At 57.0% G+C, this 25,754-nt stretch overlaps 2 protein-coding genes across 2 annotated transcripts; one reads left to right on the top strand and one right to left on the bottom strand.

Moving 5' to 3' along the window:
• The first annotated feature begins 160 nt into the window (after positions 1–160).
• On the top strand, positions 161–13,646 carry Map3k6 (mitogen-activated protein kinase kinase kinase 6). The gene is made up of 29 exons (XM_042688438.1): positions 161–963; positions 2,176–2,315; positions 2,398–2,421; positions 2,666–2,856; positions 2,957–3,125; positions 3,913–4,019; positions 4,405–4,575; positions 4,668–4,780; positions 5,466–5,625; positions 5,822–5,984; positions 6,061–6,168; positions 6,644–6,693; positions 6,776–6,871; positions 7,041–7,128; positions 7,223–7,356; positions 7,939–8,066; positions 8,287–8,423; positions 8,625–8,730; positions 9,204–9,361; positions 9,673–9,868; positions 9,963–10,101; positions 10,619–10,778; positions 10,896–11,072; positions 11,352–11,457; positions 11,745–11,916; positions 12,002–12,108; positions 12,203–12,276; positions 12,921–12,997; positions 13,203–13,646. The coding sequence occupies exons 1-29, from the start codon at positions 621–623 to the stop codon at positions 13,291–13,293; spliced, it is 3,885 nt and encodes a 1,294-aa protein (XP_042544372.1). The 5' UTR covers positions 161–620; the 3' UTR covers positions 13,294–13,646.
• Positions 13,647–14,443: 797 nt separating this feature from the next.
• Positions 14,444–23,400, bottom strand: Sytl1 (synaptotagmin like 1). Its single transcript, XM_042688439.1, has 15 exons — positions 23,293–23,400; positions 21,337–21,565; positions 18,976–19,124; positions 18,707–18,785; positions 18,582–18,648; positions 18,109–18,181; positions 17,802–17,896; positions 17,531–17,644; positions 17,180–17,346; positions 16,869–16,965; positions 16,374–16,532; positions 16,051–16,129; positions 15,843–15,942; positions 14,839–15,044; positions 14,444–14,668 (listed from the first exon to the last, which is right to left on the bottom strand). The coding sequence occupies exons 2-15, from the start codon at positions 21,468–21,470 to the stop codon at positions 14,529–14,531; spliced, it is 1,659 nt and encodes a 552-aa protein (XP_042544373.1). The 5' UTR covers positions 21,471–21,565; positions 23,293–23,400; the 3' UTR covers positions 14,444–14,528.
• Positions 23,401–25,754: the final 2,354 nt, after the last annotated feature.

The following is a 25,754-nucleotide window of genomic DNA, read 5'->3' as shown; positions in this document are numbered from 1 at the left end:
AGGCCCCACTCCGGGGCCGAGGGCTGCTGCTCGTGGGGCTGTGAGGTCCAGTTCATTCAGTGGACCCCGGCTTGTTCCCAGCCGCGGCCCGGGCACACGTGGGACGAGCATCTGCAGCGAGCAGTCCCCAGCGGCGTGCACGGACGGACGGGCACAGGCTGTTCCGGAAGAGGCCATTGTCGGAGGCTCCGGCGGGAGAGGAGCGAGGGAGAGGCTAGTCCCCAGCCGCCGGGGAGCGGCACTGCCCCAGGGTCGAGGGTGGAGCTTTCCCACTTCGGGAAAGGGCTGGGCCGGGCCTGCCCGGGAGGGGAGGACCGAGTGCCGGCGCTCCCCACAGAAGTCGGGGTGGCAGGCGCTGCCGGCCGGACCCCAGGGCTCCCCCGTGACCCCGGGCCTCAGATCACCGGTACCCCAGACTCTTGGAGCCCAGTTCCGGATTCCCCACCGTCAGGACCTTGCACATCTGCGCTCAGGTTTTTTCTTCGTCTCTCTACTCTGGATTTCTGGAACGGGACGTCCGGTCGGCGTCTGGATCCCCCGATCTCCTAAGGGATTCTCAGCTCTTCACTTGACCCCCGGATCCGCCACCGTCCCCGTTCCTCGCGCCGAAGCGTCCCCGCATGGAGGGGCCGTGTCCCCGGGCTGGGACCTTGGAGCGCGCGGGCAGTTGCTGGCAGGACCCGCTGGCCGAGGCGCTGAGCCGGGGCCGGCCGCTGGCTGCGTCCCCGGGCCGGGGCTGCGCGCGGAGCCGGCCGCTCAGCGTGGTCTATGTGCTGACCCGAGAGCCGCAGCCCGGGGTGGAGCCTGGGGCGGGAACCGAGGTGGAGCCGCTGCCCCTGCGCTGCCTGCGCGAGGCCTGCGCGCAGCTGCAGGGGCCCCGGCCGGCGCCCCGGCTGCACAGCCTGCCTTTCGGAACCCTGGCGCTGGGCGACACCGCGGCGCTGGACTCCTTCTACAACGCGGGTAGGCGCCCGGGGCGGGGCGCGGGCGATGGGCGGGGCGGTGGGCGGGGCGGTGGGCGGGGCCAGGACTGGGTGGAGGTGGATACCAGGCCTAGGGGCTCGGGCTTAGTTAAAGTTAAAAGACCGGAGACGGGGCTGTGATGACTGTGCGACTGAGGGGCCTCTGGAGTGCGCTCAGGCCCAAAATTAGATTGAGGGGACTAGGCTTGGCTCTGGGGTACGGAGTGGAATTTAAACACTCTTCCTAAGGGGCGGTGCCAAAGATGGGGCGGGGCTTAGACGTTGGGGCGTGGTCAAGAAAGGAAGGCGTGTGGCCCTGCGTTGGGACTGGGGCGCAGCATGGGTGATCTTACCTAGGGCTACGCGAGGGAGGCCCGCGAGCGGGGTGGGGGCCCATTCCTGTAGAGCTGGGTTAGAGATCCCGGTATTACTGCACCCAAGGATCGGGCTAGAGAGGCGGGAAGGGAAGCGCAGAGACCCACCGGGCCTGGGCCCCGACGGAGGAAACAGCTTCGGAGAAGCGGCTGCCCAGGCGCTGGAGACCGGGAGCGGTCCCGGGCAACACCCCAAGGCCAGTGTCACCTCTCCCTCCCGCCAACCCGGATGCCCTGCCTCCGCTTCTTATTTGTGCACGGAGTCCGGGAACCTGCGTTTCCTGGATGCACATGAAATTACTGCCTACAAATGAAGGTCGACGCGACGATGAGGACGCAGAGAGACGTGGTCTTAGAATGACTCAAATCACAACTATGTCGAGTCACAGAGGCACTTAGCAGATCTTGTCACACAAAGATACAGTTGGACATAGTGAATGACACAGGTGCAGGTCCAGAGGGTCTACACACTGATGATGGTGTCTAGGTTGAACACCGGGGGAGGGGGTGTGATCGCACGGCTCCTGCTGTCCACACAGCCTTGGGACAAGCTCTGGATCACAGTCTGATCCCCAATCACGCTGCTCACAGACTCTGCACAAGAAAGGCAGGGCCCCAGGCCAGTGAGCCCAGTTCCTCTTCTACACCTCGCCGGAGGAGATTCACCCCTCCCTCTCCCTCCCCAGTGAAGAGCTGGGGAGCCCCAAAAATGGGGAAACAGGCCCAGAGCAAAATGGACCTGGCTGGAGTCCCACAGCAAGGCAGGTGGAGCCAGGCTGTACCCCTAGGCTTCTTCCCCTGGGCTTCAGGGCTCAGGGCTTGTACCCCTGTACCCACAGATGTGGTGGTGCTGGAGGTGAACAGCTCCCTGGCACAGCCCTCCCTGTTCTACCACCTTGGTGTGCGTGAGAGCTTCAGCATGACCAACAACGTACTTCTCTGCTCCCAAGCTGACCTCCCTGACCTGCAGGCCCTGCGGGTAGGTGGCCAAGGGGGCTGGTGGGAAGAGGTGAGAGTTGGTGTGAGGCCTACGCTAACATCTCACTATCTTCCTTCTGCAGGAGGATGTTTTCCAGAAGAATTCGGTGAGCAGAATCCATTTCTCATTCCTGTGTGCCCTTTGACCTCTGACCTCCACTAATATTCTTGGTTTCCATTACCTCTGACCTCTTAAGGCTCCATGTAACCCCCAGTTCTCTGCAGGTCCCCTTTGATGAAGTGTGGCCCATTCCTGTTATTCCAGTCCTTGTTGGTACTGACCTCTGACCTCTTCCTGCCCCTCTCTAACCCTGAGATGACCTCTACCAACTCCCGCCTTCCTCCCACCAGGATTGCATTGGCAGCTACACATTGATCCCCTATGTGGTGACGGCCGCTGGTCGTGTGTTGTGTGGTGATGCAGGCCTCCTGAGGGGCATGGCTGATGGACTGGTACAGGCTGGGGCGGGCACTGAGGCTCTGCTCACACCACTGGTAGGCCGGTTTGCCCGCCTGTTGGAGGCCACACCAACAGACTCTTGGTAATAGGGGCCTACTGGGAAGAGACTGATATAGGTATAGTGGGCACGGGATGAGGGACAGGCCTACCATGTTCTTTCTCTCTCCTGGCCTGGACATCAGTGGCTATTTCCGGGAGACCATTCGGCAGAGTATCCGGCAGGCCCGGGAGCGGTTCAGTGGGCAGCAGCTGAGGCAGGAGCTCGCTCGCCTGCAGAGGAGACTGGACAGTGTGGAATTGCTGACCCCTGACATCATCATGAACCTGTTGCTGTCCTACCGTGATGTGCAGGTGAGTGGCATTGCTGGTGACCGGCTGGGCCATTTGGTCACTGCTAGCTTTGAGCAAATTGTCTAAGCTCTCTGCGCCTCAGTTTCCTTACTTGCAGTAGGAAATGATGATACCATTGCCTCCCAGGACAGGTATTAGTTTGGGATTTTCTTTCTTTCTTTCTTTCTTCCTTCCTTCCTTTCTTTCTTTCTCTCTTTCTTTTCTTTCTCTCTTTCTTTTCTTTCTTTCTTTCTTTTCTTTTTTTGTGCCAATACTGGGGCTTGAACTCAGGGCCTCCCAACCATTTTTCCACTTTGGCTTTGTGTGTGTGTGTGTGTGTGTGTCCTGGGGCTTGAATTCCCTAAGCTTCTTTTGCTCAAAACTAATGCTCTACCACTTGAGCCACACAGCTCTATTTCTACCTTTTTTTTTTTTTTTTTTTTTGTTGTTGTTGATTAATTGGAGAGAAGAGTTCCATGGACTTTCATGTCCAGATTGGCTTCTATCTGCAATTCTCAGATCTGAGCCTATTGCCTAGCTGAGATTACAGGCGTGAGCCACTGCCACCTAGCTGCTTGGCTTTTTTTATTTGTTTGTTTGTTTTTCTCTCTCAAGCCTGGTGCTCTACCACTTTAGCCACGCCTCCACTTTGTTGTGAAGTAGGGAACCCAGCAGTGTGGACACACAATGGATTTTCCACATAAGGTGTGGTCTGCTGGGCCTGATGGAGGTGTGCAGAATCTGGGCAGGAATCCTGTCCCGGGATTCCTCCAGGTTGAGGGCTCCTCATGCCAGTTCCTTCACACAGGACTACTCGGCCATCATTGAGCTGGTGGAGACGCTGCAGGCCTTGCCCACCTATGATGTGGCCGAGCAGCACAATGTCTGCTTCCACTACACGTTTGCCCTCAACCGGTGAGTGTGGAACAAGCTGAGAGCCATGGGGGGGGGGGGGGGGGGCTCTGTGGCCTGGGTCCCTGCTGTCTGGGATCACTATGCTTCAAGGAACTTGTTGATCTGGGATCTGACCCAAAAGGTCTCTTCTGTTCTGGATTACTGCTACCTGGCAGGGACAAGAGAGGGGATAGCAGCTTCCGTGTGGTCACAGCTGCTCCTGCAGCTCGGAAGCATTCGATCCTCTGTCCCTACTGACCCAGAGGTCAGTGTTGACCAGAGTCTAGATCATCTGGGGGAGGGGTCAGTGTCAGGCCCCTAAAAAGCTCCTGCTTGTCAGGGCTCTTAGCTTGATTGGGTCAGAGCCATCAGGATGATCTTCAGTGCTTTTTCCCCCTGTCCTTAGGAGGAACAAGCCTGGGGACCGGGAGAAAGCACTGGCTGTGCTGCTGCCGCTGGTCCAGTTCGAGGGCCCTGTGGCGCCCGATCTGTACTGCATGTGTGGCCGTGTCTACAAGGACATGTTCTTCAGCTCTGGATTCCGGGAGGTTGGACATCTGGAGCAGGCCTATCATTGGTAAGGGGTACAAGAGAGTGGGCAGAGGACTGAGCCAGTGGGATAAGGGGCGGAGCTTATGTGGGCACCCGCCCACTCAATCCTACCCCCAGGTATCGCAAGGCCTTCGAGGTGGAGCCCAGCCTGCACTCCGGCATCAACGCAGCCGTGCTCCTCATCGCAGCTGGCCAGCACTTTGAGGATTCCGAGGAGCTCCAGTTGATAGGTGAGCCAGCTCCCCCCAGCTCCAGCCAAGGCCCAGAAGGACCTGGAGAGAGGCAGGAGCTGAGTTCATCCCTTTTTTTTGTTTTTTGTCAGTCCTGGGGCTTGAACTCTGGGCCTGAGCGCTGTCCCTCAGCTCTTCAGCTCAAGGCAAACCCTCTACCACTTGAGCCACTGCACCACTTCTGGTTTTCTGGTGGTTTATTGGAGAGACAAGTCTCACAGACTTTCCTGCCTGGGCTGGCTTTGAACTGCAATCCTCAGATCTCAGCCTCCTGAGTAGCTAGGATTACAGGTGTGAGCCGCCAGTGCCCAGCTAGAGTTCATCCTTATACTCACTTGTACTGAGCTTTTCTTATGCCCACCCTGGGCCCTCAGGAGACCTTGAGCCAAAATTGTTGCCAGATTCCAGCTTGTGTTCATTTATATACTGAATTCTGAATCCCCTAGCATCCAAGCTCACCTGTCTGTACTTAGTGGTATAGGATTTTGAACTCAGGGCTTCATGCTTGCTATGCTTCCTAGGTATGCGTTCTGCCACTTGAGCCATGCCCTCACCCACCTGTGAGCTTGCCACACCCCGATCTGTGTTCCTAGCCATGCTCAGGCCCACACACATGATGAGACCTACACTTGGGCCTTACCCACCCCTGCTTGAGCTCACTGTACTTCATGTCCTGCTCCCTCAGGCATGAAGCTGGGCTGCCTGCTGGCCCGCAAAGGCTGCGTGGAGAAGATGCAGTATTACTGGGATGTAGGTTTCTACCTGGGAGCCCAGATCCTTGCGAATGACCCCATCCAGGTGGTGCTGGCTGCAGAGCAGCTGTACAAGCTCAATGCCCCCATATGGTAAGTGGCCCCTTCTACATTCCCAGCCTGGGCTATTGGCTTCTGCACCCATATCCACTGGCACTGTAGCCGGAACCCCAAACCTTAACTTCCCCACTTCCAGCCCAGTGCCCATGTCACCCCACACCCATGTCTTACTGACATCCAGCCTGGCCGTGCCAGCTGGGTGGAGCTAAGGACAAGGTGGTACCTACAGGTACCTGGTGTCAGTGATGGAAACCTTCCTGCTCTACCAGCACTTCAGACCCACACCAGAGCCCTCGGGGGGAACCCTGCTGCACGCTCACTTCTGGCTCCACTTCTTGCTACAGTCCTGCCAGCCTTTCCAGAGAGACTCTCCCCAGGAAGACCAGTATCTGGTGAGGCCTGTGGGTAGGGAAGACCCAGAAAAGGGGTGAGCCTCTTCTGACTGATCTTCCTCCCCACCGCTCCCAGGTGCTGGTTCTGGAATTGAACAAAGTACTGCTGCCCGCAAGGCTTGAGATTCAGGGTACTGATCCAGTGAGTGCAGTGACCCTAAGTCTTCTGGAGACAGAGACCCAGGTGAATTGCATGGCTATGTGCTTCTTCCTTTGGGCCTTTTTCCCCATCTCCAAGCACCCTCCCCTGAGACCTCTTTCTTTCCTCCTCCTCCTCCCTCCTCCTCCTCTTTCCTCCTCCTCCTTTTCCTCCTCCTCCTTCTTTGCGCGTGTGTGTGTGTGTGTGTGTGTGTGTGTGTGAGAGAGAGAGAGAGAGAGAGAGAGAGAGAGAGAGAGAGAGAGAGAGAACATGGTAGTACTAGGGCTTGAACTCAGGACCTGGGCACTGTATCTTAACTTTTTCCTCAAGGCTGGCACTCTGACACTTAAGCCACAGCTCCACTTCTGACATTTTGCTGGTTAATTGGGAGATAAGAGTCTCACAGACTTTCCTGCTTTAGTTAGCTTCCAACCCCAACCCTCAGAACTCTTGCTTCCTGAATAGCAAGGATTACAAGCAGGAGCCGGTGCCCATCTAAAAGCCTTCTTTCTTCTCACAGAAGGATCTCTCTACCTGGACGCTCCCTGTGGGCTCCATTTGCGGTGTCAGGTGAGAGGCAGGACCTGTGGACAGGCAGGACCACTGTCCCCAGGGCTGAGGCTCACTGGTGTCTCCATCCACCCTTCCCCAGCGTCTCCAAGCGGGATGAGCGTTGCTGCTTCCTCTACGCGCTTCCTCCTGCCCAGGACATCCAGTTGTGCTTTCCCAGTGTGGAGCGCTGCCAGTGGTGTGTGGCCTTTGGGGGTTGGGGGACTTGGTGGGGGGTGGGGGTGCTGGGGAGAAATGAGAGAAAGGGAGGGTTAACATCCCCCTGGAGCTCCTGGGTAGGCTCCTGTCCAAGATGCCACTCCTGCCTGCCTGACCTCCTCCCCCCCCCCCCCCCCCCAATCCCTCAGGTTCTGCAGCCTGATTCAGGCCTTGGTGACAAATCCAGAGTCCACAGCCCGCCCGGAGGAGGCGGTGGGCGTGGGAGAAGTGCTAGAGGTAAGGACGTGGAAATGGACTCCAGGGGGGCCTAGAAGAGAGTGAGGGGAACGGCTCTGGGCTCTGCTGAGCCCTGCTGTCCTTCACCCTGTAGTTTGATTATGAATATTTGGAGACTGGTGAGCGGCTGGTGCTGGGCAAAGGCACGTATGGGGTGGTGTACGCAGGACGCGATCGGCACACCAAAGTCCGAATTGCCATCAAGGAGATCCCAGAACGGGACAGCAGGTTGGTGCGTTGGGCCATGTGGATTCAGGGGTTCAAGAGGGTGCGCATCAACAGACCCAGAGGAAGGGACCTATAGATGGATTCCTAATGATCAGTGGTGGAAAGCCAGGGGAGGTCTGGCTAGACCCTGTGGGGGGTGTAACCTGAGGCCCATGGGCTTGACAGTAGAGCTGTGGTGGGTGGGGCTAAGTCTGAGGTGGTCTGTGGGCGGGGTTATAGGGAAGGGTGAGGTTAGAAGGGCTTGTGGGCCCAGGGGGTTTACCTTGCAGGAATAGGATTAGGAGGAGCACCTCTGCCCAAATCTCTCTCTCTCTCTCTCTGCAAGCGTTGGTCCTGGGGCTTGAACTCAGGGCCTGGGCACCACCCCTTAGCTTTTTTGCTCAAGGCTCTGCCACTTGAGTCACGGCTCCATTTACTTCGGTCTTTTTGTTGGTTAACTGGAGGTAAGATTCTTACAGGCTTTCTTGCCCAGGCTGGCTTTGAACTGGGATCCTCAGATCTCAGCCTTCTGAGTAACTAGGACTACAGGCATAAGCAACCGGTAACCCAGTCCAAATCATCCTCTCTCCCCTACCTCCCCAGGTTCTCTCAGCCCCTGCATGAAGAGATCGCTCTCCACAAACGCCTGCGCCATAAGAACATTGTGCGCTACCTGGGTTCAGCCAGCCAGGGCGGATATCTGAAGATCTTCATGGAAGAAGTGCCTGGAGGTGGGACGGGAGTGAAACCTGGAGGTGTGGGGCTTGGGAATGGCGCCAGGCAGGGGGTGGAGAGCCCTGGGGGGAGAATGAGCCCTAGCATGCGTGCGTGCATGCGTGGGTGGTGTCTCTCAGAATTAGCTGAGTGTCTGGGTGTGTCAGGGCCTGGGAGCAGAAAGATGTGGGTGGAGTGAGTGGATTCTGTGGAGGAACTTGGATTGTATCTGCCCAGGTAGCCTGTCCTCCTTGCTGCGGTCTGTGTGGGGACCTCTGAAGGACAACGAGAGTACTATTAGTTTCTACACGCGGCAGATCTTACAGGGACTCAGCTATCTGCATGACAACCGCATTGTGCACCGGGACATCAAGGTCAGCTCCATGACTGACCCCACTATGCTGGGGTCAGTGAGACAGGGTGGCACCAATTTCCACTGGGGGCATCTATGTGGAAGGGCGGGGGGGAGGAGTTGAGAGAGACTTGGCCAGGCTGGGACCCCCAAGTGATGGGGGTCCCGGGAGAGGGGTCTGTTTCAAGGGCCAGCCCACAAAGCACAACATCCACTCAATCAGGGTGACAATGTGCTGATCAACACCTTCAGTGGGCTGCTCAAGATCTCTGATTTTGGCACCTCCAAGCGGCTGGCAGGCATCACACCGTGCACGGAGACCTTCACAGGTAACAGGGTGGCTGAATTCTTGGAGCCTCCTAGGGAAATGGGGTTTCTCTTACACGTGGAGTTATAGTTCTGATACAGGATGGAGCCGAGGCAGGTGATTGGGACAGGGGGGAGAATTGATAGAACCTAGAATGGGAACTTGGATAACTGGTGAAACTGAAGGTAGTACCTAAGTGGGAGCCCTAGTGCTGATGCAGGCTAAGCTGGCCGAAGTGGGTGGTGGCACATGGGGTGTGAGTCAATGTTAGATACATGATATGAGGGAATCCGTGAAGACAGTGCGGCCTAGCGATGATGATGGAGCCTTGGCAGGTGATGGACCTTTGGGTAGCGCAGATGTTTGAATACCAAAGTAGGCAATGGAAAGGGTTTTGGATAATAAGCTAAGCATGGGTACAGACAGCCAGAGGGTGATGGTGGCCCCTCTGGTGCTAAAGCCCAGACGGGCATTGCTGCTCTGCTCTTGTTCTAGGGACTCTACAGTATATGGCCCCAGAAATCATTGACCAGGGCCCTCGAGGGTATGGGAAGGCAGCTGACATCTGGTCACTGGGCTGTACTGTGATTGAGATGGCCACAGGTCACCCACCCTTCCATGAGCTGGGGAGTCCTCAGGCTGCCATGTTTCAGGTGAGATCCTCATGGAGATTAGATGGGGCCAGGCTTAGCCTCACATATCTGTAATAATCTTGACTCCTGGGCTGGGAAGGTGGCTCAGTGGTAGAGTGCTTACCTAGCATGCATGAAGCCCTGGACTCCATTCCTCAGTACCACATAAGTAGAAAAAAACAGAGATGGCACTGTGGCTCATGTGGTAGAGTGCTAGCCTTGAGCAAAAGAAGCTCAGGGACAGTGGCCAGGCCACTGAGTTCAAGCCCCAGGATTGAGGGTAACAAAAAAACTCTTGACTCATATTTTCCCTTCCTGTCTCCTCTTCCCAGGTGGGCATGTACAAGGTGCATCCACCAATGCCTAGTTCTCTATCATCTGAGGCCAAAGCCTTCCTCCTCCGAACTTTTGAGCCAGACCCCTGTGTCCGAGCCAGTGCCCAAGCACTGCTGGAGGATCCCTTCCTGCAGCCAGGGAAGAGGAGCCGCAGTCCTGGCTCTCCTCGCCGCCACATCCGGCGGCCCTCAGGTGCTGTGGAAGTAAACGGGGACAGCCTTTGCTGTCTTCCATCCAGGCAGGGTTGCTGTGCAGGCCAGGCACTAACGGCTTTTCCCTCCCTCAGATGCCCCTCTGGCTGGTCCTATTCCTGCAGCTGATTCTGCCACCCAGTCCCAGACATTCCCAAGCCCTCAGGCACCTTCCCAGCACCCACCCAGCCCCCCCAAACGCTGCCTCAGCTATGGAGACACCAGCCAACTAAGGTGAGATCTAGGACCCTGCGGAGGGTTCCCTTTGCCTGGTCTTGCCTTGGGGGCCTGAGCATCTTGACTACTTGCAAAGTGGGCATCTGATGCTTCCCTGTGTTCTCCCAGCCACCCTGACATGTGCTTACTGCCCTCACCTTCAGCACTGGATTTAATCTCATTACTCCTGGGAGATAGACATTAAAGTAAGAGTCAGATTCCGCCGGGTTCTGGCGCCTCATGCCTGCAATCCTAGGTACTCAGAAGGTAGAGATCTGAGGATCATGGTTCAAAGCCAGCTTGGGCAGGAAAGTTTGTGAGACTCTCATCTCCAATAACCTACTCAGAAAACTGGAAGTGGCGCTGTGGCTCAAGTGGTAGAGCGCTAGCCTTGAGCTGAAGAGCTGAGGGACAGCGCCCAGGCCCAGAGTTCAAGCCTCACGACTGACCAAAAAAGAGTCAGATTCCAACTCTATGTGAGAGGTGGCTGGAGCATGTTATTTGCCCTCCCTCAGCCTCTTCCCCTTCTGCCCAGGGTGCCTGAGGAGCCTGGAGCGGAGGAGCCCACATCTCCAGAGGAGAGCTCAGGGCTGAGCCTTCTGCACCAGGAGAGCAAGCGGCGGGCCATGCTGGCAGCGGTGCTGGGGCAGGAGCTGCCCACGCTGGCAGAGAATCTGTGTCAGGAGCAGGAGCAGGTGGGTGGCTGTCCAGAGACCCCTGGTGGTAGACCGTGGTCCAGAGTGGCTGATTGCCTCTCCCCACCCACCATATCTCTCTGGGCGGACACTGCTGACCACCCTTCTGTCTTTTAGGGTTCCCACCTGAGCAGGAATCACGTGGAACAGCTGTTGCGCTGCCTTGGGGCACACATTCACACCCCCAACCGCCGGCAGCTGGCCCAGGAACTTGGGGTGCTGCAAGCACAGCTGCGAGCCGGGGGCCTTGAGCCTACACTTCTCCATGGGCCGCTCTTTGCCTTCCCGGATGCGGTGAGAACACAGCTTCCCCAGGGCTAGGGCTGCTCCGTGAGGACAGGGTTCTATCATCCTTATGCTGGAGATTTGCAAGGACTTAATGATCCAGGACACCATGTCTCCTCTCTGAAGAAGACGCTGGTCTGGCCAGTCCTAGCAGCCCAGCCCCTCCCTGGACCCCAAGCCCTCCCACCTCTCTTGCTTCAGGCAGAAAACTTTCTAGATCTTTCTAAGGCAAGGCCCGCTTCTGTGGGAGGCTCAGCGGCCTCTGCCACACCCTCTCTCGCTGTCCAGGTGAAGCAGATCCTCCGCAGGCGCCAGATCCGCCCACACTGGATGTTCGTGCTGGACTCGCTGCTCAGCCGCGCAGTGCGGGCCACCCTGGCGATGCTGGACTCGGGTGAGGTTGGGCTGGCTGGAGTCCACCAGCCTACTGGGGCGAGGGTGTGGCGCCTGGGGGGGCGTGGCAAACAGAATGAAGATGGTGGTAGGAGCTTGGCTGGGCTAGGTGGGATGGAGCCCGTGGGAAAGTGACTTAGGTTAGCCTCTCAGACCAGCCCTGTTGAGTCACTGCCCAGAGCCCAGGGCTCTCTCCCCCTAAACTACCCTCACTACTAATACCTGGGGAGGGGGGGTGTCCAAACCAGCATCTCGCCCTGTCTGATCTCACCCCACTTGGATTGGCAGAGACAGAGAAGAAAGACGTCTCTCTGAGGTCAGAGGAGTTAAGTAAAGAAAGAGAGGCCCAGCAGAGGCAGCAGGACTCCCCGATTCCACCCAGCCAGCTCCCCACAGAAGCCAAGCAGGAGCCCCCAGCTCTGATAGTGCAGCTGGGCCTCTTGCGAGCAGAGACGAACAGGTAAGGTCCCCCCAGGGAAGTATCCAGACAATCGGCACATTCTTCAACACACTGGCTCCTTCATTCTATTCTTGGCCTCCACCAGGCTGCGAGAAATCCTGGAGGAGAAGGAACGGGAGTGCCAGGCCTTGCTGCACCGGGCCCTGCAGCGGGCGAATGCCGAGACCAGTACCTGTGCGCCGGAGCGAACTGGTGAGCAGACCTGGCCGAGACATCAGGGGATATGTAAGATTACCTCTAGCAGGAAGCACTTTAGGCATTTCAGGCTCATCTGACTTCTTGACAGCCTCTCTCCCCACAGACCAGGGCCTAGTGCAGTGGCTACAGGAACTACGTGTGGACTCAGGCACCATCCAAACGGTGAGGATGTGCATGCTGGCCATCCCTGACCCCCACCAACCAACACTCCATCTCTGTCCATCTCCCCCCCTCCCCGCCTCTTCCCCCCTGCTTCGGTCGTGGGGCTTGAATTCAGGGCCTGGGTGCTATCCTTGAGCTCTTTTGCTCAAGGCTAACACTACCATTTTGAGTTGTGGCTACAACTCCACTTCCTGTTTTCTTGTGGTTAATTGGAGGTTGGCTTTGAACCTTGATTCTCCTGAGTAGACAACTGGAAAAGTCCTTCTTACTGCACCCCTCCCATTGTCTAGATGGGTTAAGTGGATCTGCCTTAGCTCTTAGGTAGTAGAAGGAAATACCCGGATCTCTGGATACATGTTTCTTTCTTTTTTTTGGGGGGGTCCGGTCGTGGGGCCTGAACTCTGGGCCTGGGCACTGTCCCTCAGCTCTTCAGCTCAAGGCTAGCGCTCTACCACTTGAGCCACAGCGCCACTTCCGGCTTTTTTCTTTTCTTTTTTCTTTGCTTATGTGGTGCTGAGGAATCGAACCCAGGGCCTCAGGCATGCAAGGCAAGTGCTCTACCACTGAGCCACCTTCCCAGCCCCTGGATACATGTTTCTGAATCTTATTTCTCCCTGTTTCTGTGGTTCATGGTCCACAACCAGCTGCTGAACCACAGCTTCACCCTGCATGCTCTGCTCACCTCTGCCACTCGAGATGACCTCCTCTATACCCGAATCAGGTATATACCGGGTTCCCCAGGGAGGACCATGCACTAGGTCTCCTGGCAGCCAGAGCTTAACTAGCTCTCTCTCCTCTGCCCCTAGCTATGAGCCGGCCTAGGTTCACCCAGATCCCCTAGGAACAGAGCAGCATTAGGCTGATAGTGGCTACCAGAGAGAGCCATGCCTTCTCTGGCTGAGCCACATTGGTTACACTCTCCCCAGGGGAGGGATGGTATGCCGAATCTGGAGAGCCATCTTGGCACAGCGAACAGGATCCACGCTAGTTACCACAGGGCCCCGAGAAGCTGAATGAAGACATCAGAGGCAGGAAAGACCCACCGACAGATGGATTGTGAAGATACAAGCAACTTCCGACACACCTGCCTGAAGATCCGGGGACAAGCACAGGCCAGGCTGGCGGAGCCAGGGCAGAGCCCGGGCGCAGCATCAGTGTGTGTGTGAGGGGACGCAAACATTCAAGCACGGCAAACATGACCAAAGACTTCTTTTCTTCCCTTTTGTTGTTGGCCACCAAACTAGGCCCTGGAGCTGGCTAAGCCAGCACGCTACCAATAAGCTAAAACCCCAATCCCCAAATTAAAATCCAAACTCTTTGTGTATGTGCGCTGGGCTGGGGATTGAATTCGGGTACTCTACCACTTGAGCCACAGCCTCAACCCTTTTTTGTTGTTGTTGGTCACGGCACTTGAACTCAGGGCTTGGGCGCTGTCCCTCAGGTCTTCAGCTCAAGACTACCGGTTGGGCCACGGCACCACTTCCAGTTTTCTGATGGTTAATTGGAGATTAGAATCTCACAGATAGCAGGAAGTGGCGCTGTGGCTCAAGTGGTAGTGTGCTAGCCTTGAGCTGAAGAGCTGAGGAACAGCGCCCAGGCCCAGAATTCAGGCCCCACTACTGACAAAAAAAAAAAAAAAAAAACCCTCACAGACTTTCCTGCCCAGGCTGGCTTTGAACCGCGATCCTCAGATCTCAGCCTCCTGAGTAGCTAGGATTATAGGCGTGAGCCACCAGCACCCAGAACCAAAGACTTTTTTTTGTTTTTTTTTTTGGGTCCGGTCATGGGGCCTGAACTCTGGGCCTGGGCGCTGTCCCTCAGCTCTTCAACTCAAGGCTAGCTACACTCTACCACTTGAGCCACAGCGCCACTTCTGGCTTTCTTTTTCTGCTTATGTGGAGGAATCGAACCCAGGGCCTCATGTATGCAAGGCAAGCACTCTACCACTGAGCCACCTTCCCAGCCCTCAGAACCAAAGACTATTAAACAGAATGTAAGTGTTGGTCTTTGAACTTCAGAGACATGTGTATAGGGAGTATCTAATGAACAACCTCTTGAGGTCTCTGTGTCTGTGTCTGAGTTTCCTTAAAGATCTGGCCTCCTTCACTCACTCCCCCAGCTCCTTCCTTATAACACTTTACCTCCCTGCCCAGCAAACATTGGCCTCTTATTGTCCTTGAGACAGATTTTATTGACTTTAACCAAGGGCAGGCTCTGAGATGGTGAGCCAGGGAGGAGTTCGGTAGGGCTAGCTATGCCCTGGGGACCAGATTGGTTCTGAGGGGCAGAAGGCCATCTACCCACTCACACGGCCTCTCCAGGAGTGTCTGCCACAGCTGCTTCTCCTCAGGTGTGGAATCCATCCAGGGCACTTGCAGCCCGTAGCTGCTGCCTGGATGTGGGTGGGCAGGGGTAGAAGGCATGGTCACCTTGGACCCTGCAGCTTGAAGGAAAACCTGCTACCACCCCTAGTTCTCAGTAGAAAGAGCTCAGGAAAGGGCAAGGCCATGAATTGAGCCCCTGCCTCCCAGATCAGCTCCCTCAAGGCCCTGCTGTGCTTACCTGTACCTAGGCTGAGGCGTGTGCCCCCCAGCTGGCGGCTAGCCAGGGCCCCATGGTCCCAGAGGGAGAGCTCAGCACAGGCCTGTCTCAGGTCAGCAGGACCGAAGCCATCATAAACCATGGTGTGGTTGAACACTGGGCTAAGGCTGCGTCGAATCACCCTTGTACGCTGGCGGCTGGCCCGACTGTCATCAGGCAGTACAGAGCTGGAGAGGAGGGGGCCTGCCATCAGATGACTACCCTCTAGCTCCAGCTAGTCACTGAGTCCTGCCCCTTCTCCCTAGAGAGGGTCCTCACTCCGCCTGAGACCAGGGCTCCAGACTTCACTGCCTCACAACCTTTGTATCAGCGGACTCTCAGGTCTCTTGCCTTGAAATTGACAGCTGTTTACAGGACTGCCGAATGACAGGTCTGAAATGCAACCAGCTACTCCCTGCTGTGTCACCCCACCAATTAATTTCCAACACCTCAGAACCCTTTCTGCAAAAACCAATCATTACCCTAAAGTACAGTAGCTGAGAGAGTAGACTGGGAACCCAGACGCTGATAGGCCTACATCCACTTTACTCCCCCAGAGTGGAGAAGCTCCCTCAGAGAGCCCCAGAGTTCACTTTGAAAATCAGTGGAGCTGGAGGAACAGCTCATATAGAGAACATATACTTAGAGAACATATACTTAGCCCACGTGAGGCCCTGGGCTTGATCTCTAGAAAGAAGAAAACAAAACAAAAAAACCCTGAACTACAAGTTCAGGGCCCAGCTCCACAGGCTGGCCTTTCAGGTTCTTCACTGAGGGCCACGGTGGTCCCTCAGCTCTCCAGTAAGTCCTCCAGTAAGTCCTGCAGGCGCCCTCCAGTCACCCTGCAATGCAGCTCCTTCAAGTTGTCTTCAACTTCCCTGATCTCAGACCATACACCCCTGCTCAGTGGGCGATCGGGGATGTGGGGAAGGGACTGAGTGGAGATTAGGAGCAGGAAGACACAGCCAGGCCTTGGAGCCCCTCACCATTGTATGTACGTGTCCAGAGATCCGGAGCGCAGCGGTACGAGGTCCTGAGCCTCCTTCACCCAGAAGTGCAGCTCCCCGCTCACAGGCTGCCCCGCACCTGCGAGGCAGAGTCACCTCCTCAAGCTCAGGCCACCTCCTCCGTGGACCAGGGTCCCCCGTCTCCCAGGGCCCAACCAGTTTGGCTTCTTGTGGGACGGTTACTCACCCTCGGAGCCGGCAGGGACGTACTTAAGGGACAAGGAGAGCAGCCCGCGGCTGGGAAGCTCATCGGGGGAAGGGGGTACCTGGGGGAGCCAGAGGTGGGCTAGTCACGGGCAGGCCCAAGGGGTGGAGTCTTCAGACACCAAGGGGTGTGGCTAGGTGAGTGGGTGGGGCCTGGGGCGTGGTTTCCACTGAGGGTGGGTGGAAAGAGCCAGCCAGCTCCTGGAGGGCTAGGCCTGCAAGGCAGAGGGGAGGCTGTGCGTGTGGACTGCGGGGTCCGTGGGCAAGTCGGGCTCCGATGAGCCCACGCGGGCCCGGCTGCCTTACCCGGGGCTGCAGGGGCAGCCAGGTGGCCTCAGAGTCCCAGTTCCACGTGTCCAGGGGCACTTCGGCCTCGCCCAGAAAGACGTTGCGGCCCAGACTTTCGCGGTGCCACACGGACAGGCTCAGCACGCGGCCCGCCAGCTCGGCCTGCGGGACGGAGTACTGGGGACAGGCGGTGCGCTTTAGTGGGGCGCCGCTGGTGCCCTGGCATCGGTGTTGATGGAGCTGGCTCTCCCACGCCCCAGGCAGGATGGATTTCTGGGGGACCCCGAAGGGCATTCATGGGGGTCTAGAATGGCACTGCTAAAAAATATGGCTGCAAAAATGGCTGCGCTGGGAAACACTGCGCAAACGGGGTCTCCCTGCAAACGGGGTCTCCCTGCCGTCGCCCGGGCAGGATGGAAAACTGGAGGCCCTGGCACGGCGGAACAGGCGGCTCCCGCCATCCAGGCCTGCGGGAAGGGGCGTCCCCGCGGCCCCCTCCTCCCGGAGCCTCACCCGCAGAGTCTCGTTGAACACCGGATTCAGATTCCGTTTCTTCACTGCCGTCTTGCGTTTGCTCTGCTTATCCGGGAGGAGGTAGATTTTGACGTAGCTGGGGGCAAGGAGGGTGAAGGCTAGGGGTTTAAGGGGCCTTCCAGAGGCTTCTCTCCACCCCTGGGGTGGGGGTGGGTCCCCAGACACCACCCGGCGCACTTGGGACCTCGAGCTGTGCCAGGCCTCGCGCTGAGTGCCCTCCAGTGACCCCCGAGGCGTGGCGGGGGCCCCCCCGCTCCCCGCCCCCCGCCGCCGCCCCGCTGGGCACTCACGGATCGGAGCGGCGGCGTCGAGCGGCTGCCAGGCCCTGGCACTGGATCACGCGCACGCGCAGCTCGGCGGCGCCCGGCTCGTAGTGCAGCGCCAAGTGCACGGAGCCACGCACCTGCACGGCACCCGCGTCCACCTCCCCCGCCAGGCTCATCTGGCTGCCGCTCAGCTGCGGGAGCGGGAGGGAGGTCAGGCCCGGGGGTTGGGGCTCACGTCGGGGCTGGGGCTGGGGGGGGGGGCAAGGCGATGGGGAGAGGCGGTGTGCCTGGGCGCTGGGGTGGCGGGTTGCGGTGAGGGCGGGGTCAGGCCGGGCCGATCTGGTACCCCGGTTTCTCTCTTTCACCCCCCCTCACCGTGGAGGAGTTGAGGCTTGACACGGAGGAGCTGCTGCTGAGCATGCGGTTGAGTGAGGGCTCGAGTGCTGGGGTCTCCTCCCCGTTCTCCAGGATCTCAGGGGCCTGCTCGGTCTGCAGAGGGGGGCCAGTGACGGGGGCGCCCCCTCCTTCGCCGCCCCTCCCCGGGCCAGGTTGGTCACAGGCGACGGCTGGCAGTCCCGGGAAGGGGCACGCCCCGTCCATAATCCGCTCCGGGTCTTGGGAGCAGCTGCCGTCCGCTCCGGCCTACCTGGGCTGTCGGGGGCCGCGGCTCCGCCCCGGGCGCGGGCTCCAGCTCCAGATCCGCCTCCGGGACTTGCACCTGCGGGCCCCCGGGGCTGGGGGCTGGAGCGGGGCCGGGGCACGGGCTGTGAGCCGGCGAGCCCGCGCCCCCCACCCCGTGCCCCAGCAAACCCCGGAGATCTGCAGACCCAGGCCCCAGGGTGGGCCAGGAGTCCCCCAGGGGCGACTAAGGCGGGAGAGGGAAGATGAGTCTGGCGGCTGGGGTCCCTACCAGCCGCCCCTGATCCCCACAACCTCTCGTTGCGCCCTCTCACCTTCTTGGTCCTGGGGCTCCTTCTCATGACCTGAAGCTTTTTGGGGGGCATATGGTGAGGGGAAACCAGGTTCCTGAAGAAAACAAGGGGTAGAGATCACAGTGGGTGCCAGTGGGGAAAGGGCAAAGGTCATGCCGAGGTCAGAGGTCAGAGACTCCAGCTTGGCTATTCCAGCTTCAGATTTAGAGCAACCCTCAGGGCAGGGCTGGCAACCAGCTGCAGGACCAGTCTGGCCTGTACTTCACACCCTGTCATCCCAGGGCCTGCCCCTCCGGATGGGCTGGCCTGACTCCCCGCTCCTGAGCCTCACCCACCTCACACCTATGTACTGGATTTAGGGGGTTCCATGGCTGGGTCCATGCTACCACTTGGCCAAAGGGAAACTGAGGCCCAGAGCAGGGAAAGAGTGTGTCTCAGGCCTCCTGGTTCCCCAGCACACTCATCCTGAGGAGGCACTAGGAGCAGATGCTCACCTGAGTCTCACTGCGCCTCTCTGCAGGGGCCTCATCTGTAGGGAGCCTAGGAGGAAAGAGAAGGGATCTTCAAGGGAAAGGGCTAGATACTAGAAGCCACCTGCCCCTCCCTAGTGCATCCTCACCTGAGTTCTGGCTCCTCTTCAGCCTCTCTCCCAGAAGCCTCAGCCTCAGTCTCCCCATCACTGCCCAGAGCCTGGTCTCCTAGGCCCAGGTGAGAAGTTTTTGAAACTTCATTCTCAGGAAGTCTGACTGTGACCCCCCCACCCCCCCACCCCAAGGAGAGGCCCTTGGTGATGCCCAATGGCCACCTATAGCCCAGGGATGAATAGCACCCATTGGAAAGTATACAGTATGGGGCCCTCTCCCTATCCCCAGGGCTCTCTCTTCTTACCCCTGGAGCTCTTCTTCCTGCGGATAGAAGCTCGGACAAGGTCAGAGCCAAAATGGGCATGATGGTGCCGTTGAGAGCGTGCTTCTTGGAACCAGTCTCCTGTCAGGATCCTCAGCTGACCAGGGTCTACCAGTGAGGCCCGGAGCTTGCTGGAGGAGACCAAAGGGTGTGGCTGTCACCACTGAGGAATATTCCTGCCACCCACTCTGTGCCAGCTTGGTACCAGGAACTCAACAGTAAATCAGACCTGACCCCTGCAATGCAGGAGCTCAGACTGCTGGACAGACAGAATCCAAAAGACAGAAGTACTTTATAATGAGGTAGGTGTAGAAAGAACACAAGACAGAAGCTGAGCGGTGGTGGCTCATGCCTGTCATCCTAGCTACTCAGGAGGCTGAGATCTGAGGATTGTGGTTCAAAGCCAACCCAGGCAGGAAAGCCCATGAGACTCATCTCCAATAAACCACTAGAAAATCAGAAGTGGTGCTGTGGCTCAAATGGTAGAGCACTTGCCTTGAGTTGATGAGCTGAGGGACAGTGCCCAGGCCCAGAGTTCAAACCCCGTGACCAACCAAACAAAAAAAGATAAGAAAAAAGAATACAAGATAGGCCAGCTCTGTTGTGGGAATCTAGGAGGGCTTCCTAGAGGAGGGGATATTTGAGTAGTTTCTGATGATTATTGATCATTGATTATTATGGACTAAACTTGCATAATCCTTAATTCTGTGCAAAGACTCTTCAGACCTATTTTATTTTCTGTTGGTTAGTTGGAGATAAGAGTCTTCATGATGCCGGGCGCTGGTGGCTCACGCCTGTAATCCTAGCTACTCAGGAGGCTGAGATCTGAGGATCGTAGTTCAAAGCCAGCCCGGGCAGGAGAGACCGTGAGACTCCTATCTCCAATAAACCACCAGAAAACTGGAAGTGGTGCTGTAGCTCAAGTGGTAGAGCACTCGCCTTGAGCTGAAGAGCTGAGGGACATCGCCCAGGCCCAGAGTTCAAGCCCCATGACCGACAAAAACAAAACAAAAAAAACCAAAAAACAAACAAACAAACAAAAAAAGAGTCTTCATGAACTTTTTTTTGACCTGGGCTGGCTTCAAATTGTGATGATCAGATCTCAGCCTTCTGAGTAGCTAGGTAGGATTATAAGCATAAGCCACCAGTGCCTGGCTTCAGCACTATTTTAGCTGAGGAAAGTGGTGCTCAGGGTCCCGGAAATTGTCCAAGTGTCTCTCTGTCCTCAGCCACTGTTTGTGGCACCTGTGCTCCTCTGCTTTGGTGCATGTATTTCACAGGAAAGATTATTATTATTATTTTTTTTTTTGCCAGTTGTGATACATGAACTCTGGGCCTGGGCACTGTCCCCCAGCTCTTCAGCTCAAGGCTTGCGCTCTACCACTTGAGCCACAGAGCCACTTCTGGATTTTTCTTTTTATGTGGTGTTGAGGAATCGAACCCAGGGCCTCATGCATACAAGACAAGGACTCTACCACTGAGCCACCTTCCCAGGTCCCCAGGAAAGATGAGATGGGAAGAGGCTTTCAGGGGCCAAGCAGGGAGGCTTGTGAGTCACGTTCAGGAGTAGCTCCCTCCAAGGGAGGTTTCAACAAGATATACACACACACACACACACACACACACACATTTTTTTTTTCCAAGTCCTGGGCCTTGAACTCAGGGCCTGGGCACTGTCTCTGAGCTTCTTTTGCTCAAGGCTAGCATTCTACCACTTGAGCCACAGCGCCACTTCTGGCCTTTTCTGCTTATGTGGTACTGAGGAATCAAACCCAGGGCTTCATGCATGCTAGGCAAGCACTCTTACCACTAAGCCACATTCCCAGACCCTCAACAGGATATTAATACAAGTAGTGTCTGGTCCCAAAGTGTGTGACCAGAGGGACAGGCCTGGAAGCAGGGAGGCTGGAAAGGAAGCAGGTAAAACCACCCTGAGAGGTTCTGAGCAGGACAAGGGCAGAGGTGACCAAAAAATGAAGTCAAGAAGCCAGGTACCGGTGGCTCACGCCTGTAATCCTAGCTACTCAGAGGGCTGAGATCTGAAGATCATAATTCAAAGGCAGCCCAGGCAGGAAAGTCTGTGAGACTTTTATCTCCAATTAATCACCAGAAAACCGGAAGTGGCACTGTGGCTCAAGGGGTAGAGTGCTCGCCTTGAGTTGAAGAACTCAGGGACAGCGCCCAGGCCCTGAGTTCAAGCCCCACGACCCACAACAAAACAAAACAAAAGATGAACTCGAGTTACCCAGCCATCAGATGGCATCATGTTAGTAGAGACAGACAGGGTGGGAGCTACCAAGCCTCTGCAGGCCTGAGGCCCCTTCTTCCTGGAGACTGGCTCACCTGATTCGCCCCTCTTCCAGCTGGCGTAGGCGGGCATCTCGTCTGAGGACACTGGCAATGGCCTCCTGCTCCTCCTCTGTTAGGAAGCTGAGATCCAGCAGCCCCTCGGCCTCAGGTTCTGGCCCATGTGCCATGGGGAGGGAGGGCAGGGCCCAAGTCCTCTCCTAGGATGGGTGGGCCCTCTGGGGCATTAGCTGGGGCTGTGCCCCAGATGGGCACACGCGGCTTCCTGGAGGAGACCAAGGGCCAGGTCAGTCTCTAAACAGATACACAGCACATTCTGGAACTACTGCCCTCTTCTCCTCAAGCAAACACAATACAGACACACATGCACACACTCTGAGATGGACGGTGAGACAGCACACTCAAGCAGATGCGCACACTGGCCATGGAGGCACAAGTACCTGGGTCACAGATGTACACTGTATAAAGACAGGCAGGTGCACACCTGCACACTTGTCCCCCAGGAAGGGACCTGTGCAAATGCAGGCATGGACTCATGCCTAAGAGCTGTCATGAGTTGTTCTGAAACCTGCACACGGCGTGTGCACACAAAGGAGACAGACCACCCACACATAAATCTGGGGACAAATACACATTCCCGAATACACAAAGCCCTGACTTTGCCCACTTTCATTACTCCTGTGACTGGGTTGTGAGTTCCTTGAAGCTAGGAATAGTCCATCCCCTCAAAACACCCTGCCCTCCACACAGTTAGTGTAAGCACGTGTGCACGCACACACACATACCTGTGCGTGCACACACCATACACCTCTGCACATCCCCTTGCCTGGGTCTGTTCCCACTTACCCCTCTTCACCTCTACCCTGCCCTGGCCCATTTGGCCTTCCTGTCTGAGGCAACTTCCTCTCCCCAGAGTAACCACAGCACCCCCTCCCATCAGGCTGCCAACCCTGGGTGCCCCCACCACCTTACCAGGAGCTTCTGGGCCCTTCCACACGGGCCACATAGCTCAGCCCCCTCCTCCCCACACACCTGGCTGGAAGCCTTGGCTGGCAAAGCAGCTACTAGCCAGACACCACAGCGATTCCGGAAGGAAAACATTCGCTAGCCAAGAGGGGCGTGTGGACGTGGCAAGGGACCCAGCACTCTGTTTGACCTTGGACCGAGCCCCCTGAGGGGGTCTCTCCTCCCTTCTCCTACCCCCATGCCAGGGCTTCAGGTAGGGGTGAGGTGTGGAGATGACAACTCATAAATAGGTCCTGGATGTGCCCTGTCTCGTCCCCTCCCAGCTGAGTCAATGTCTAAATGGAGCCGTTCCCCCTGCTGCCCTGCTTCAGAGCCCCAGACTTCTGCATGTCTGCACACGCATAAAGCCATGTAAATGCCCGTGTGTGCAAGGGCCACAACTTCCCTGCACTTCCGCTGTGCCTAAGGTGCTGGCTGTCCTGAACAGTTTTGGGCTCTTTGGTGGCAGGGTATGTCAGAGCTTCTGTCTCTGTTGAGTATGCATGCTGTGTGTGTGTGTGTGTGTGTGTGTGTGTGTGTGTGTGTGTGTGTGATGCCAAATGGCTGACTAGTGGGGTGACAGTCTCTGTGGGTGTGTGCTTTTCCTTCTAGGCTGTCTACCACACCGGACAGGGTTTTGTAGTGTGCACTCTGGGGTTTATCAGGTATATGGGGCAGGGTGGGAGGCGATGGTCAGAACTACTGAGCCTGCTCGTGTTCTGGGCTGGGCCATGGGCATCCAAGCCGGGTGTCTCCCTTCCCAGAGCCCCTTCTACTAGAGGCAGACACAGTGTTTTGGCCTCTCTGCCTTCTTTAGGCACTTTTCAGACCCTTTGGTAAAAGAAGTCTGTCCATCTGTCCTGCCAGCCCAGCCTTAGACATGCTCCCGCTTCCCCCACCCCTAGGTGCCAAAAGGTGGCCAAGATGCCAGGCAGCAGTGCCTGCCCACCCTGGGCCCCGGCAGGAGAGCGGACAGTGAGGTGTTACCTGCAGGGGTCCAGTAGGGAATGGATGGACCCCTTCGCGGGTGACTCCAGCCCTCCTAAGCAGGAGTCTCAGGGACCAGAAGTGCAGTGAGGAAGGCTGACTCGCCCAGCCAAGCAGTTGCCCCAGCCAGCAGGAGGAGGAGGGCCCGAAGGGGGAGGAGGAGGAAACACCTCTGCAGGGCCTGGTGCAAAACCGGGCCTGGACCATGGCTCCCAGGGTGTGCCCCACAGCAGCTTTCAGAGAACCTAGAGCTGATTGGGTGAGTAGAACAGGCCCACCTGACTACAGAGGCAGCACAGGGCCTCCGCTGGCCGGGCTGTAGAATGGGCAGAAGCCCCACTCTGCCCAGGGAGTTGCTGATAGGAAATTGCTTTGAAAGCAAAGCCAGACACTTCTAAGAACTAGTGGTAAAGGAGGGATCGAAGACTTTGCAGTTATGCAACCCTAAGCAGATCCCTACTCTGCCACTATGTGACCTTGAGCAGGTCTCTTAACCAATCTGAGCTGCCATTTCTCCCCATGCAAACTAGATAGCAGAATGCAAGAAGCCTGGCAAAAGAGAAATGCAAGTGCCCGCTACAGGCTGGCATGTAGGAGGTGCCAGCACCCCCTCTCTAACCCATAGTCCAATGCCCACAGCCATCTCAGCACCCACTGCCCCGTGTGTCACCGACACTCTGGCCACAGACTAGCAACTCTGTCACCCTTGGTCACATTCTCTTGAGAACTGGACTCTTCAAGGTAAAAGCCCCACACCCTCAACCCTCATCTATGGAGAACTCCTGAGTTTGCATTCTGCCTCTAGGGACATTGGCTTTGAGGCTGAACCTCTGGGACAGTATTCTGCTCTTGGGCAGAAGAGTCACCCCCAAAGGCTTGTTTTGTTTTCCAATACCGAGGTTTTAACTTAGGACCTCACATATGCAAGACAGCTTGGAACAGTAGTCCAATGTCAGCCACTCACAAAGCTTAGGATGGCAGGCATGGACCACGGGCACCTGGCTCCACCTGAAACTTCCTTTATTTCCAAGTCAGCACTTCCGTAAGGTGCCCCTGGCGCTCCAGGATTGCCCCCTCCCTGCCCCATCATCTGTCCAGCCTCTTCTGCAAGCCCTCCCTGGCTTCCTGCTGTCACACTGGCCTCCTCTGCTCTTCTCTCTCAGGCTGTCGGAGGGCTGTTTGAACATGGCACTTGTCATTCCTCAGGTTAGGGAGGCATCAACAAACAGCCAGCCACGAAGTCTCTGAACATGGCTAGGCCTCTACACGCAGCCACTTGGATTCACACAGGCCTAGGCTGCACAGCTGGTCCCCTCTCTGGACCATTCAACCAAGCCTGACCCTCAGATGCCACAGTAAATCTGGCTCTTTTCATCTCTTTTTTTTTTTTTGTCAGTCGTGGGGCTTGAACTCTGGGCCTGGGCGCTGTCCCTCAGCTCTTCAGCTCAAGGCGAGTGCTCTACCACTTGAGCTACAGCGCCACTTCCGATTTTCTGGTGGTTTATTGGAGATAGGAGTCTCACGGTCTCTCCTGCCTGGGCTGGCTTTGAACCGCGATCCTCAGATCTCAGCCTCCTGAGTAGCTAGGATTACAGGCGTGAGCCACCAGCGCCCAGCTCTTTTCATCTCTTGTACCCTTAGAGTCTGGCTAATTCCCTTTCTGTCTCTCATGCTCCTGCCCAGCTACAGGTTCACAGCCATGCTCACTCCAGGCTGGCCTCTGCCCTCCAGGCTCCTGGTGGAGGCAGGGTCCCCAAAGGCAGCAGATCTGAGTTCTACATCATCTGGCCTTGCTCAAGCCTCCACCAGCCGCGTGTTCTCTGTAGTACAGGGACGGCAGCTGTCTTACTGGACAGCTGGAAGGCTTTACACCTTCAGCATCTACTCTACCTTCTTTTCTTTTGGTTGGTCATAGGGCTTGAACTCTGGGTCTGGGTGCTGTCCCTCAGCTCTTCAGCTCAAGGCGAGTGCTCTACCGCTTGAGCCACAGTGCTACTTCCGGTTTTCTGGTGGTTTATTAGAGATCAGTCTCATAGACTTTCCTGCCAGGGCTGGCTTTTTGTTGTTGGTCATGGGGCTTGAACTCTGGGCCTGGGTGCTGTCCCTCAGCTCTTCAGCTCAAGGCTAGCACTCTACCACTTGAGCCACTTCAGGATTTTTCTGTTTATGTGATGCTGACGAATCGAACCCTGGGCTCTTCATGCATGCAAGGCAAGCACTCTACCACTGAGCCACCTTCCCAGCCCTCCCCCACTCCCCCGCCCCGGGCTGGCTTTGAACCTTAATCCTCAGATCTCAGCCTCCTGAGTAGCTAGGATTACAGGGGTGAGCCACCAGCACCTAGCCACTACCTTCTTGTTAGTCAAGCACAATGTCTTTTGAAGGAACTGCCCCAATTTGTGTCCTTGGGCCCCAGCAAGGCCACCTTCTAGGGTGATTGGGGATAGGGGATTAGGGCCAGG

Source organism: Dipodomys spectabilis, unplaced genomic scaffold (genome assembly GCF_019054845.1).
Source record: "Dipodomys spectabilis isolate Male_0828 unplaced genomic scaffold, ASM1905484v1 ptg000118l, whole genome shotgun sequence".
Lineage (NCBI taxonomy): Eukaryota > Metazoa > Chordata > Mammalia > Rodentia > Heteromyidae > Dipodomys > Dipodomys spectabilis.
Note: the sequence above shows the minus strand (reverse complement) of the source record. Positions and strands in the feature narration are given on the sequence as shown.